At 36.4% G+C, this 15,856-nt stretch overlaps 2 protein-coding genes across 3 annotated transcripts in view; one reads left to right on the forward strand and one right to left on the reverse strand.

Moving 5' to 3' along the window:
* The window catches only part of LOC6045351 (serine/threonine-protein kinase S6KL), a 58,800-nt gene that overhangs the window by 25,347 nt on the left and 17,597 nt on the right, over positions 1–15,856 (reverse strand). The window lies entirely within an intron of this gene.
* Positions 88–14,864, forward strand: LOC119765657 (protein bangles and beads). 2 transcript variants are annotated; one of them, XM_038249999.1, is made up of 3 exons: positions 88–229; positions 521–597; positions 13,376–14,864. In XM_038249999.1, the coding sequence occupies exon 3, from the start codon at positions 13,377–13,379 to the stop codon at positions 14,154–14,156; it is 780 nt and encodes a 259-aa protein (XP_038105927.1). In that variant the 5' UTR covers positions 88–229; positions 521–597; position 13,376; the 3' UTR covers positions 14,157–14,864. The 2 variants fall into 2 exon arrangements, with proteins under 2 accessions (XP_038105927.1, XP_038105928.1); XM_038250000.1 differs by having other exon boundaries at positions 163–229; positions 518–597.

Genomic DNA, 15,856 nt, shown 5'->3' on the forward strand with positions numbered 1-15,856 from the left:
TGATGACCGCGATGATGTTCGGGGATTCTTCTCTACTACCCGTCAAAAGAGAGAAGTTCGCCGTTTGCTCGTTCTCCCGAGTAGGAGGTAGTACAAGACAGAAGAGGTTCGTTCGGGTCGACCAAGTGCAAGCAATTCTTTCGGTTGCCTGTGAGTCTGAGCCTATAAAAGCGACGAAGAGCACTGGAGCGCGCGTCAAATTCTTGCTTGTTATCAACGTGAATAGAAGGTGATTTTCGTTGCGCTTCGTGGAATAGAGTGGGATTTTTTTAAAGAATTTTAAATTTGTTAAAGATTTAATGCAGCAGCAGCCGGTACTTTCCGGTTCATTGAAGAGTGAAACTTTGCTAGTGCACAAGTGCTCTTGAAAAACGTTCTTGAAGATTTCACTCTAATCTGAAGCAGAGTTTAGTGCAGTAGGAAAAGTGAATCGAAATTGATTTGTTTTTATTTGTTCTTGTCTTTCTTTCTCTCTATGTGCATGTGAAATAATACATCAACCATCTTGGAATACAAGCAGTTAGCCGGAAGGAAACAACACTTGAATATACTTTCCACATAGAAGTCGCTGCACGAAACGTGGGAACAAACTCTCAGGTAAGTGAAAAGGTCATACACTGTGCTAGAAATTGAAATGTGGACGAACTGTGACTTGTTTATAGATGAAGGAAAAACGAGAATGTGAGCTGCGTATCGAAATTTAATGTTTTCAATATTAAATTTGCAAACTATTCCAACAATGTAGCAAACATGACGAAAATGTAAAAGATCGTTTGATGGTTGAAAGATAACAAATTTGCAAAGTCGGCGTTAGTTCCAATTGTAAATAAACCAAGTTTGTCGATATTTTAATAGATTGAAAAAAAACATGTGTGAACTCTAGGGACTTTTTTCAAACCCTCGCTCCACAAGCTGAATATTGCTCATTGAACTATTTTAGGACTCTAGGCCAAATATGTGCAAAATCTGTCAACATTTACCCATTGATACTCAAAGGTGAAGTTTGTATGGGAAAATCGAAAAAATGTATGGAGAAACTCGTTTTTGTACAATTTCATCAACAGGCTAAGCTACTTCCATCCAAATATTTCCAAAAGTGAGATTCTCATTGAAAATTTAATGCTCTACAACTTTGTAGAACATTTCAAAGCCGTAAAAATTGATCCTGAAAAGTAATAAGTGTTTTAAAAAAGTCATTTTTGTATGAAAAACACCTTTTTCACCAACTTTAGGCTAGGGTATCAATGGGTTAATCTCAACCGATATAGATCAAAATTGGCACAGATGCCTAAAATAACTCAAAGACCGTTTTCCGCTTGTGGGTCATTTTTTACCCTAGTGAACTCTCATCTCAACTTCTAACCTAATAATAATGTCCAAAATGAACCAAACACTGATTTAATTATGAGGCACTACGTATTAGTTCGCCAAAAAATGCAGAAATAAAAGCTTGCTGGTTTGCATTCATCAGTTGGGTGTTGAACTCCTAGGTTTTCATCCTCCTCAGTATTGCCCATTTTGAAAACCATCTACCTAACTTGAGAACCTCTCTCAATAATGCAAACGATTCCAAAATAAAAACCCTTCAGTTTCCCAGTGTTACCCTACTCAACCTTGGGACCATAAGTAACCAACCGACCAGAAAAATTGGTCCCTTTTGGCACTTTCTGTTGGCAAAACTCCACTTGGTTCTACCACCCACCTTCGCCACCGCCACCGCCAAAGCGTTGCAAAATTGAAAACATTTTCAAGTGTTTCAATTATGCATACCTGAGCAAAAGTAATGAGATGGCTTCGTGTGACTCAACCCCACATTTCGTGTACTCAAAACCAGAGAGAATACGCTGCACAAAAAAAAGGTTGCATTTTTCATCATATTTTGCTAATTTAAGTGGCACGACCTCAGTTAAAAAGAAATGATGTTAATCAATTACCAACGACCGGTACTGCGCGACTCAACTACAGAACTCGGCTTGACTCTCACGGGAGCAACCCCGTGACTCATTCCGGTTAGATTAAAATGCAAAATCATTCATTGCATGCACCAAATTGCCGCACGTCTACGCCGCGCCAACAATCGGCCAGATATGGGGGTCCCTGGTCCCACCAGCATCCGGCCAGCAGAGGGGGCTCAAGAATGAACGCGTGCCGCAGAATTTGCATTGCAAAGTGCCTTAGGGCGGTGATGAATCATTCGTTCTAATCGAGGCAACACATTTGAAGGGAGGTCGATCCGGTCAATCGCTAATCGAGGCGGAGGAGAAATTTAATCTGGACACGAGAAAATTAAGCAGGGTTAAGCAAAGCGTTTGATCCGATTGAGATGCTGATCAGGAAGAGAAACAGCATTGAGAGTCAAGTCTCAACTTGAAACTTTTATGTATGGAAATTTAACTCGATTTAATCATGATTCAAGCAACCAAAGTGAAATTTTCAGTGAAAATGTTTTGAACTTTAATTACACTGTATGGATTTAGTGGCAATATACCCATTTTCATCACACCAAGCTTTTCGATCTATTCTCGGTACTTTGCAATTTACTTTTCAGACACATCAATAATGGAGAGTTGTTGTTCACTTTTATTTGAGATATTTATTTCTTTGAAAAAATGAAAACCCCATTATGAAAACTGTTACATATGATCAAATGTCTGTTAGCCGATAATTGAAATGAGCCGAGCAAGGGTATATTTCTCCTATATTGTTCCATCGCGTCACCACGATAGAAATTCTATTCAATGAATGTTTCAAAAATCATTACAAGTTCGCACTATAATTTCTTTTCGAATAAAAAAAAATCCGCTATTCAGAGTTTCAAGCATTATGTTTATTATAAATTAATGTGAAGTTATCATTTGGCGCCAAACAACTGAAATAAACATGTATTGAATAATTGATATGCCACCCTTACAAATTTTTCTGTTGACATTTAATTTTAAACGGGACACGGGTTTATTGAAAACCGCAACATTAAAAAAAAAATGATTTTTCTTTCGACTAATGTTAAAAAAACATATTTGAGTTATAATTTCAGATGAATTCAATTATGAGGTTATTCAAAAAATACTGAGCAAAACTGACACATTTTTTTTTAAATACATGTTTGCAAAAAATATCACTATCACTTTTGAATACATGGCATATCATTTATTTAAGAAAGCAATAACATCATAGAGTCATTTCCAAGTCACGAGAACGTCACAGGATTCTAGCAGAGTTCTCACAGAGCTACTTTTACTGCATTCTAGCAAAACTGTCACACCGTTCTAGCAGGATTCTGGCAGAATATTTCTTGACTGGGTTATGATTACGGTTCTTAAAAGATTTTATTTTGTTAGGCAGTTTCAAGAAATATTAAAAATCATTCTAAAATATTTAGGGGAAATATACCTTCCATCGGATGAGGAAGTAGAATGTCGGTCCCGGCCTTGGTTGTAGGCCGTTAAGTCATTCCAGGTGTAGGAGTCGTCTCCATGCCATAAGTACAAACAACACACCAAACCAAGCCTACTTCGGTGGAATCACTGGCGGCGGTTGGACTCGCAATCCAAAGGTCGTCAGTTCAAACACTGGGGTGGAAGGTTCCTTGGAGTATAAAGAGGTTTGGGTGCTCTCCCCATTCAAGCCTTTGACTCCTAGGTTCGAGCAGAAACTTGCAATAGAGACCACAAAAGACCCGGGGGTCGTTAATGTAGATCAGGGGTGACCAAAGTATGGCCCGCGTGCCAAACGTGGCCCGCGAGGTGATATTTTGTGGCCCGCGGACCCATTTTGAATGATCATGTAAAGTGGCCCTTTGACCACTTGTAAAGTGACTTTATACTTTTTCAAGTAATGGTTTATTTTAAACTTTTATAAGCAAATCTTTTTTTATTTTTTGTTATTAAAAAAAACTTATGATTTATCAATATTTTGATCCCCACTTTAGGATACAAATAATTTGTTCAAAATTTTTTATAATTAAACAATTTCACACGATTCAATGTGAGTGAAACTAGTTAATATCGTCAAATCTTTCATCAAACATTTTTGAAAATATTTAAAAAAACGGTCAAGTTTGACTTAGGTTGAATTCTGTAATAGTTGCAAAAATATAAGTTTTCTTTAATAATTTGCAAGTCATAATGACCCTTTTATAAACTGACCCTCAAACTTACATTGCACTTTATCCGGGATTCGAACTCATCACAGTTAGAAAACGAATCTGATTGACTACCAACTGATTCAGGCAGACAAAATGTGGAAATCGGAGGATCAAGTTTGTAGCAAACATGTTACGAAACTTTCGTCAATCAACCCACCCCATCCCCATTATTTAAAATAATTGCTCGAAAAACCAGGAGCAAAAATATATTTTCAAAAAACTTCAAAACTTTAAAAACATGAAATTTAAGGGCAATCAGCTTAATTTAATTAAATATGCATTGCTTTGCATTTAGAATCCTTTGAGCATGTTTTGGTTTATTAAAAATTATTGGAATTTTAGTGAGTTTTCGATGAAATAAATAAATGTTTTTTCTCTAAAGCGTTTTTTTGTCGAGCCATATTTTTTTGAAAATAATGATTGCAGTTTAACTATACGGAAGCTTAAAACATTTTCTAACATTTTTTTTTTCATTGAAATGTTGAAATTCTGGCTTTCAACGATCATTAGCCATACTTAACTTATAGATAAATTCTGATAAAATTACGCCTTTAGATGAATTGATCCACATGTAATGTCACCATTTTCGAAATATAAAAACAAAACTTTTTTTTTTTTTTGAAAACACAAGCACATTCAGCTAAAAACATTTTTTTTAAATAGATACCTGAAACAATTAAATCAACAATACCGAAAGAAAACCGTTATTGTGTTGATTCTATTATTTTGAATTGACATTTTTTTTCAAACAGAAATTAAATCTCTTAAATTAAAATAATGTATTTTTTTAATAACCTTTTTTTGTAAATTTGGCCCGCAAGCTCATTTGAGCTTCAAATTTGGCCCGGCATCCAAAAACTTTGAGCACCCCTGATGTAGATGGTTTGATTTTGATACCCTTTCTCAGCCTATTTCGATTATTGACCTATCAGCACTTTGGTCATGAATTACAGCTTTCGTAAAGTGTTTTTGACTGTTTCGAAGTAACAAATAAGTAAAGTAAAAAGTAAATCTTTCCCAGTTCCTGAGGGGAACACCCTTGAAGAGTATCGGGGAAGGCATTTACAAAGCGGATTCAGCGGCAATTTCATTCTCAACTTAATGTTAACATGTTAAGGTTAATGTTAACATTCCATAGGTCGCCTCCCTAAGGTGTCGTGATAAGGTCCAGTTTGTGACGATACACTACCTTCCATTTACTAAGCAATCGATTCCAGAAGGGAAAAGATCACCAGTTGTGTTGGTCCGAGCCGGGATTCGAACCCCGATGTACCGCTTACGAGGCGGAAGCGTTACCACTGGGCTACGTGGCTCGGTCAAGTAACAAATAGCTCAAATAAAAGTGAGCAAGCAACTCTCCATTGTTGATGTATCAAAAAATGTTGATTTAATAGAAAAAACTGCAAACTGAAAACTGCAAAAGTGATTAGAATTGGTCGAACGGCTTAGAAGGATTTAAATGGGTATATTTCCCCTCAAGATTTTTTTTATTATGAGCAGTTCATTGAAAAGTTGTTGAGTTTAACGTTCAAAACTTAAAAACATCATTTTCTTCAATTTTCAAAAGGAAACAGTTTCATTTCTGAAAGTTTATACATTGCACAGTGTTCGGAATGGCAAAATTAAGTGGAATAAATTGATAACTCCTTCATTTGACGTCCTAGCGAAATGGTGTCTTCGGAAGAGTTGTTGTACTTGATAAGGGCTATCTTTTGAAGTTATTGACATACAGGGTGACGACCTTCCAGGGTGTCAACCAAAAACTAACTTTGTTGGATGACGTTGTAGGGCTTTGGTGTCTTGGGCAAAGTTGTAGAGGAGAAAATTTCATGAAAGTTTGTCGAAGGCGTCAAATTTGTAGCTCTTAATCTACTCGAGATATACGCCATTTTTGCAAAAATGGTCCAAAAAAGCACTTTTTTGGTGATAACTCAAAATGTTAGCATTTTAGCGGCCTACTATGTTCTGAAGAGTTGTTTATGAAATAAAATTACACATCTTTGCCGAAGACAGCAAAATGTTTTGAGCCTTTATTGAGGAGTTTTAACAATTTTTAGGTGATTTTGAGCCTATTTTCAAGTTGCTATGTTTTCAAAATGGCGCATTTTGGCGCAAAACCGAACAATGCACCTGAAAGTACTCACTTTCAACTACATTTCCTGAAAATATCTCCGTGTCTATCGGTGTCTATTTTTAGATAACTCAATTTTAGTTTGACTGTTTTTAATCAATTTATTTATAATTTTTAAGCGGAATCTTATTGAAAACGTGGTAATAATCGGTAAATTGAAGGGTAAATTGATCGATTATTATGGAAAAAACTATGTCTATGAAAAATACGACATCCTTTCTGAATTGACCAAGTATAAAAAGAAATACTTAATTTCAAATACGAACAATTACTTAAAATTTTAACCTGCATTATTTTTGGGCTATATATGTTTTTATTCATAATTTTAGAATGTGTGTCATAATTAAAGCATAAATAATGTATTTTCCATAATAATCGATCAATTTACCCTTCAATTTACCGATTATTACCACGTTTTCAATAAGATTCCGCTTAAAAATTATAAATAAATTGATTAAAAACAGTCAAACTAAAATTGAGTTATCTAAAAATAGACACCGATAGACACGGAGATATTTTCAGGAAATGTAGTTGAAAGTGAGTACTTTCAGGTGCATTGTTCAGTTTTGCGCCAAAATGCGCCATTTTGAAAACATAGCAACTTGAAAATAGGCTCAAAATCACCTAAAAATTGTTAAAACTCCTCAATAAAGGCTCAAAACATTTTGCTGTCTTCGGCAAAGATGTGTAATTTTATTTCATAAACAACTCTCCAGAACATAGTAGGCCGCTAAAATGCTAACATTTTGAGTTATCACCAAAAAGTGCTTTTGGACCATTTTTGCAAAATGGCGTATATCTCGAGTAGATTAAGAGCTACAAATTTGGCGCCTTCGACAAACTTTCATGAAATTTTCTCCTCTACAACTTTGCCGAAGACACCAAAGCCCTACAACGTCATCCAACAAAGTTTTTTGGTTGACACCCTGGAAGGTCGTCACCTTGTATGTCAATAACTTCAAAAGATAGCCCTTATCAAGTACAACAACTCTTCCGAAGACACCATTTCGCTAGGACGTCAAATGAAGGAGTTATCAATTTATTCCACTTAATTTTGCCATTCCGAACACTGTGCATTGTTTTATACACGAGTAACTGTCCCTGTTCGCATAAATGTCCCGTATGCATTTTCATCCCTTTGGAGTTATTGATGCAGTTTGGTTTGAAATCGTGTGCTCTTTCGGAAAAGCCAGCAATATCTAGTACTTTGTTCTAGAAATCAGAAGGAAATCCTGTTTTTTCGTGAAAACTTAACACGTAGCCTTATGTGTTTGATAAACTTCAAACGCGTTTTTCTCAGCTTGCTGTTTTTGCATATGGGACATAAATGCGAACATGGGCAGAGTAGTCTTTGAAAATTTTAAAGAGATTTGTGTAATAACTTTCCCGTTTTTATTTGGTTTGATCACGAGATTTTTTTTTATCATGAAAAGATTATGTTTATTATTTTATATTCTTTGGTCTGGGCTCGGCGCTACCAGTGGCGTTTTTCGAGACGAGGGTTGTCTGATCACGCCTTCCGTCGGACGGGGATGTTAATGTTGGCCCCAGTCTAACCTAGAGGTTAGGTCGTTCGCTCAGTCCAGGTCGGCTCCCTGGGTAGAGTTGGTATAGTTGGTAGAGTTGGACTCACAATCCAAAGGTCGGCAGTTAGAATACCGGATGGATGGAAGCTTAGGTGTTAAAAAGGTTTGGATTGTTTCAAACCTATGGACACCTAGTTTCGAGTAAGAATCTCGCAATAGAGAAAGCCAAGGCAATGCTGTAGAGCAAACATTTTGATTTGATTTATTTTTAATTTGCGATGCAAAGCTATAAAACCCGAAATTAGAACAAATCAGGACAAAATCTTTCAGCCATAGCCAACAAATGCATATTTTTGATCAACAACCCAACACACGCAAGCACATTTGCTAAGAATATGATTCCAAATTAATAGGTATTTTAATGGTGGTTGTACAATGGTGTAATAGGAAAGTTCGAGTGATTTATAGCCTTTCTTAGTTAGAAAGGTAAAAATCTAAAAAAAGCAAATCTAGCCAAAATACCATAAAAAGTCGACCGCGAATTATAATCGCGCTGATCCGCTGGTGTCATTGACTCTCATGGAGCTCATCTGCTGCCGCCATGAAGCGATGACCGATCATAAACTGTCCATTCGACAACAACCATAACGTTCGTCGTAGTGGTCGTCGCCGAGTCTATCAAACCAATCCCCGTGAAAATGCGCAGAAACACTTACCTCCACCAAACCACATCAAAATTACGGCCAGCACGTTCCGGCTCAAGGCCACGATCACGATCCGCGCCCCACAAGCAAAAAAAAAGGCGAACCAACGAGATAAATTAAACTGTTCATTAATTCAACGCTTCAACCTTCTGGCGCCGCGAGGAATCCCCTCCAAGAGTAGTGTGGCCAGGCACATCTGCCAGGTGGGATCGTCTCTACTTTTTTTGTGAACCCTCGAGGAAGCAATTTGGATCGTTTCTTGGTCTTGGAATCGATTGTAAGAATTTAATTTCAAAGGCCACGCCGATTCGCGCGCATTCCAAATAAGACACGATCGACGCTAATTGCCGATCTGACCGGTGTCTGTAGATCTAAAATGCTAGAAATGGACACACAGAGGAACTTTGCAGACGACTTTGCTTGAAAGGTGAAAACTCCATCCAAGATCAACACCGTTTCAAAGTTGTTGATGCCGAGAGCGATATTGAGACAGTTAGAGAGTACAATAGAAAGTTCAATTATGAGTTGTGAACAATATTAGGAGTTTGGATGTCAGACGTCTCTCGGTGGAAGGTAAAATTGCCTTCGGGGCTCCCCTCGAGAGGTTCACCAATTGATGGAATGCCTAAAAAATAATTTGATTCGAACGTGAGCGTTTAATTGCACAATCTCATGTTGTGCCAGCTGACGTCTCAAATCAAGGGCGCGTAGTGACATAAAAACGCAAATCTCCAATTGATGCTTACAGACACCTTCAGAACTGCAGGAGCAGAGAAGATAATTGTTGTTGTAGTAAAAAGTGTTCGGCATTTCATTTGGAAAGCCGCTACGTTCTGCCCGTGGCACTGAGTCTCTCTGCCAGTTTGTTTATGTGGATTTGAACGATGTTTTTGTTATGGCTTCAATTGGTACCATCGAGCACCACGTGAGACCAGATTGAAAACCAGATTGATCGTTAGTCACTGCTTTATGACCTTTACATTTGCACTTTAAAATGTCCAAACCTTAAAAATAATAAAAAGCGTATTTAAAAAAATGCTGATTGCTTACCGAAAAAGCACACAAAAAAAGAAAGTTACATTTTAGTATACCGTAAACCGGGGTGACTTTAATAGGATTTCAATTTGTTTTAGAATATTTTCCAACAGGTAAGGTTTTTCTCAAGATTTTCATTTTTTAAACATGTAGGACACACAAAGTCCATGCACTATTTGGGAAAAAAAGTTTTTTCAATAGGGTTTAGAAAAATAGTTACGTTCAAAATTCTTAGTTTTAATTCCGGGGTGACTTTGATAGTCATTTTTCTTGTTAAAATCATATTTAAGATGTTCAAACTTTATTTGTACGCTAAATGTAACATCACAAAAGTAACTGATATAGTTTGTAAGAAAAAAAATCAATGTTTATATTAAGTTAACTAAGTTTATAAGCTTTTTAACAAAATACATATAAATTTTAGGTAAAATTGTTAAAAAGTCGGAATTTTGCCTGAAATTTGTTCAAATTAGTTTTGTTTATAAAATTATCGATTTATATTACATTTTATACTGAATTCGAAGCACAAATCACAAGTTTTCACATTTTACATGAAATTTGTTCAACTGAAATTGCCTATACATTTTGAGTTTTTTTTTTAATTGTGTTTCAAAAACACGTATTATTTATTATTTACAAACTTATTTAACCTTTTCCTAGTGGAAAAGAATCCGAAAATCCATTCCGTTTTTCGATTAAAAATCATGTTCATTGAGAAAATCATGACACTTTAACAATTTTAAAATAATGACTTCCATCAACATTTTCTTAACTATAGTTAAATAACTTTAAAACTTTTCAAAAATTTATGAAAAGTTCTTCTTGAGGTACTTTTTCTACCACAGTCAGTACGTTTCTAAATCATTCCGTACGTATTTTAATTGTACTCTTCATTTTGCGGAAAAATCGCAAACCTATCAAAGTCACCCCGGCTATCAAAGTCACCCCGTTTTACGGTAATATTACAGGGAATGGATTCACTGACTGATATCCTCTCGTAAATTTCGAAGAACTTTTCTCTATCGTTTTCACTTCCTCATTTCGTGAGTGAGAGAGAAAAAAACAGCAAAAAGTTAAATTTTCAGATACGAGTTATAACTCAAGTTATTGGTTAAAAGTTCAAACTCAAACTCAATCTATTTCAACGAATCATCTTATCGGTTATCTTTACGTAGAAGGGTTTCCAACTGAAAAAAGCTGTTGGAATTGATCGATTCAACACTCTCAAAAATTATTTGATTAATTTTAGTGCGCCGGTACAGTCGATTATCCGAATTCGTTGTCTTATTTTTGATTGAAGAGCTTAAGTATGACTCCTATATTTTTCAGTAATTTAGAAATCCAAAATGGCGTCTAAAATCACGGTGACGGAATATTGCGAATATTTTTGCGGAATGCCAAAAAATGTTTAAGCCAGTGTTTCTCAACCGATGAGGAATTCCCCCCTGGTGGGGAATTTGGTCATTCTTGGGGGGAATGAGAATGCAATAGAATTCCAATGCATTTAAACGCGTTTGCTAAAAAAAAACAATATCTGATACTTTCTTTAAAAGTATCGAATTGGGAAAGATTTATCAATAATGTAAATAATATTTTGTGCATTTTTTTAAGTTCTAAAAAATTAAACTAAAAATAAATGCAGACTTTTTCAATGGATTTGTGATTTACGTCATCCTTACTTTTTCAAATATTTATTTAATTTTTTATCATTTTGCATTGATTCAAACACAACACCCTTGATTTTTTTCACGGAGCAGTGGTTGTAATCAAATTGTTTAGTTTTAAAGAATTCAAATATATTTTAAACTTGAACAATAAAACTTTTATACGAATTTTTAAATGTGATCGGTTAACATTCAGGATTAATTCCAATATAATTTTGTTCAATTAAGCATAGAATATTTATGAATAAAAAATGGGTTTTCATTTAATAAAACCATGAGCCTTAATTCAAACAGGAACAGTTCATTTCATTTCATTGATCAGTTTATTTCACAAACTAAAAGCTTATGTTTTTTTTTAATATTTTTTTTACTTTTTGATGATAACTTCATTGCTTGATAGGGTATTTTAACCATTAGTGGACCCCCTAGTAGATCCGAAGCACATTTTTCACAAATTTTTAATATTTTAAGCACTTTTTCATAACCCTTTGTACAACACAATGAAATCTGAAGTCTTTTGAACCATTTTGACTATCTGTTATCGCTGTTATTTGTTTTTGAGCAGAAAAATAGCCATTTGAAAAAAAGTTTTTTTTTGCCTGTTATGGACCCCCTTTTCCTATAGTGGACCCGGGTCCATAATCCGATTGTGGATCCGTGTCCACTATAGGCAAACTGAAATTTTTATACCAAATTTAACCGAAATTGGATGTTTTGATGCATGGTGTAGGTCTAATGATAGATATAATGAATAAAAGATGCATGTTGCTCACTTTTCATCATAAACAAACATGTTTTGTTAACGAATTTGGCTTTAAACAACAAAAAACCCAACAGGCATTAAAACACATTAATTTCCGAAAAAGATCAGAGAAAACGTTTCAAAAACCACTGTAAACATAAAAATAATTTTAAAAAAGTAATTTTGATGCAAATTTTTCCATATTAATTACATAAATGGTTGACCGAAACTAAACAGTAGATTTGTTTACAGATGCTAGTGGCCATGGCTGATTTCAGATATCGAACTCAAAACACTTATTTTGGTGAAAAGGACAATTCAATGTCAGTCAACATTGTTTTAAATGATGCAGAACATGCCAAATAAAATATTTGTAGACAACAACACGAGTGAAATTGTGATTTTATTGAATTTTTCATCAAAAACCCTGCAGAGGGTCCACTATAGGAAAGGGGTCCACTAATGGATAACGATAAGATTATTTAATTATTTTTTTTCTAAATTTAAGGGGGGAATGAAGGTTTTGGAAATTAGTCAAGGGGGAAATGGAACGATATAGGTTGAGAACCACTGGTTTAAGCACTATTAATGGAAAATATGGAATGACCACATGGAAAAAAGCAATAAAGCCGATTTTACAAAACTTTACTGAACACGATCTCAGTTTATTTTAAACACAATGCAAACCACTTTTCTTCATCCAATTTTTAAAATACTACCTGTACAATATGACATAAGCTATGGAAAATAAGAAACAGCACAGGACAACTTTTTACAGGTAATTTTTATATCCATATCCAGATATCCAAATTTTCACCCTCTAATTTTTTTTAAAGATTCAAGAAATGGCATTCGACTATTTGTAGGAACGATATCCAAAGTTGTGAAAGAGCAAAGGAGATGAAATTAGGATGCTGTTTTTAATTCAAGTATCTGATATTCCCGCATCCTCAATTAATTAGCGCATGCTTATTTTTCTTAAAAGATAATAAAAACTTTTTTGAATCCACCTGATGATGAATAGAACCACTCTGAATATCTTTCCTCTTCGCTAACCAGCAGCGCGTTATGCAATTCCCGAGCGAGATTATTACGGGACCATTTGAATGACCCTCTCATCCTCAAGAACATACTTGTCGTCATCGTCGTCGACAACTCATGAATATGACTGCCCACCGTGAGGCGGAAGAATCTGAATCAATTCTGTTATGCACCAACAAAAGCTCAGTTGGAATCTGATTTTTTTTTGTATGGATATATTATGTGCGATTAAGCATCTTGTTAGCTCCCTCATGTGGACATAATTGGGAATGTTTCGCTCGCTCTCAAATGGAACCAGTTCCAATTTATTCAAGCAAGATAATTTCTCTGTCATTGTCAACGCCCATGCTAATACTGATAACTTTCTCCTCTTTCTTTCCCAATCCAGAATGAATCTCCAGCTGGTATTACTCGCAACTTTGTTTGCCCTCGTGTACACTTCCCCTCTGCCGCAAGCCATCGAAGAAGTTAAACCAGTGGAACCTGTCAGCGATGCAGCTGCTGTCGTCACCCCAGAAGAACCTGCTCCAGAAGTGAAGAGTGCTGCACCAACGACGGTCGAACCGGAAGCTGAACAACCAACGGAATCGCCGGCCACCACCGAAGCTGCTGCTGCGGCCGCCGATGCTGTCCCAGAAGAGAAGACCGCCAGCGATGACGCGGCCAAGCAGGAAACCGACGAAACTCCAGCCGTTCCGGTTGTTCAAGCCGGTATTGTTGACGATTCGCCAGCTAACGCTGAGGAAGCATCCGCCGCTGTCGTTGCGTCTGTTGATGAAGTCAAGGAATCTACCGCCCAGGTCAGCGCCGATGACGTGAAGGAAGACACCGTCCAGATTGCCGACGCCGTCGAACCTGTGGCCGTTGCCTCGGACGAAGCTGCCCGTGCCGTCCGTACTGCGACCGACGAGGAAGCCGAGAAGAAGGATGAGGTTGCCGTCACAACTGAGGTTCAGGCTGAAGTGCAGCCGGAGGTCAAGGCCGCTGACGAGACAGCTCCTGCTGCCAGCTCGGATGACAAACCGGCCGATGTTACCGTAGAAGCAAAAACGGAACTCCCAACAACCACTGTTGCCGCTGCCACGCTGAGCGCAGTAACTACACAACCCGCCAAAGCCGACAGCTCGGAAGAAAGCAAGGAAAGTCAAGAGTCCGATGAGAAACCTTAAACGCGACCTCTAGATTTCATCATAAATTTTAAGCAATGTGCCAATCAACCACATTTCTCACCGTTCATCGTATCCATTTGAAAATTCTTTTGCTCAACCAATCCAAAATTGTAATTCATCGTAAGCATTCCATCACCGCAGCATTGCCTCGAAATTGGACAGTAGCATAGAGTATGTTAGCACACTTCATCTTCAACACTTGAGAGTACATTGTAAGAGTAGTATTGTATTAGATTCGATAGTTTAAAGTCCGGTTACATATCCTCACAAATTGATGGAGAACTTTTTTCTCCGAAACTGGCAAGATAAAAGTTCTCTCTCAAGAACCGTAGGCATGATTGAAATTAGAAACATAAAAAAAAAAACAATTTGTAACAGCGAGAACCGCAACCGCACAAAAACTTTTTAAAAAAGGTAAACAAAACAAACATTACTATTGAGGAAGGGGGCAAAATTAGATTAGTGAATTAACAACGAACTTAAAAGCGTGCAAGCACAGAACAGAGAAAAAGAGAAGTTAAACGTAAACTTAAAACGAATGAAAAACATTTGAAGGCTTGTGAGTTCACACTGATACAAAGGTCATGTGGAGCGATCGATAAAACGGCACGTGGCGCAGAACGCGTCTAAACCAAACGAGCATCTCGAGCAAAGATTCGCATGAAAAGTGTACAAGGATGTGTAATAAAGTTGAAAAGTCATAATTTAGTCGACGGTGAGTTTTTTTTCTGGTACTATAATAAAACCATTCGTTTTCAAGTCCTAATTCCACTAACATGAAACGTTTTGCAACATTGGTTTTGCCTTTCTCACCTTACCGAGGAAAGGCTCTATAATCACTCGAAAAATGAATTTCTCAATTCGAACTCCTCGACCCACCTTCACGTATACATTTACATATCGGCATTTTTTCTGAGCAAATTTTGATCTGATTCGATCCGTCTTGGGGTTCTCATCACTAGCGTGCCCAGGGTGGGGCAACATGGGGCAACTGCCCCACCATCCTCAGAAATTTGTTTTAATGCTCACAAATGACGTATTTTTCAAAACGTCCATATTATTGCCCCACCTTCCTCAAAGAGCTGGGCACGCTAGTGGTTCTCATAATGACCTAGTTGATATTCTGAAGTTTAGAAAAGCAATTAAAAAGTTATGCTAAAAACGTCTTTGTTAAAGTCCGGAAAATTATTAAGAGGGTGTTTTAAAAAAAAACCCCTCTTGTTTTTTAAGCTGGATCTTATATATTTTGATGAAAATAATGTCCGGATAAATCATGCGTAAGCAAAAGTGTTAATTGTTCACTTTTTTTAAACCGGATCTCAGTTATTTCAACTGAAATGATGTCCGGATCAGTTATGCGAACCGTAGTTGGGTGAGTAATCAAATGACCTATCCAACGCGTCCAAAGATAGCTAGATTACTATTTAAAAACAACCAATGAGCCAGGAATTTCCTATGTACATAGGACCTTTTGAAAAACTAAGATAGAAGATCTGACAACCGTATCAAAAGTTATGACCACTTAAAAATGTTAATTATACACTTTTTTAAAGCCGGATCTCAGATTTTTTGATGAAAACGATGACCTTTTATTGTAGGATGATAAGAGATTTTCTCAATAAAATAATATTTGACGTTCATTTTGCTGAAATTTCAGTTGTTTTGACAATCATTTTACTGAAATTTCAGTAAATCATCTG

The sequence above is a fragment of the Culex quinquefasciatus genome, chromosome 1 (genome assembly GCF_015732765.1).
Source record: "Culex quinquefasciatus strain JHB chromosome 1, VPISU_Cqui_1.0_pri_paternal, whole genome shotgun sequence".
Lineage (NCBI taxonomy): Eukaryota > Metazoa > Arthropoda > Insecta > Diptera > Culicidae > Culex > Culex quinquefasciatus.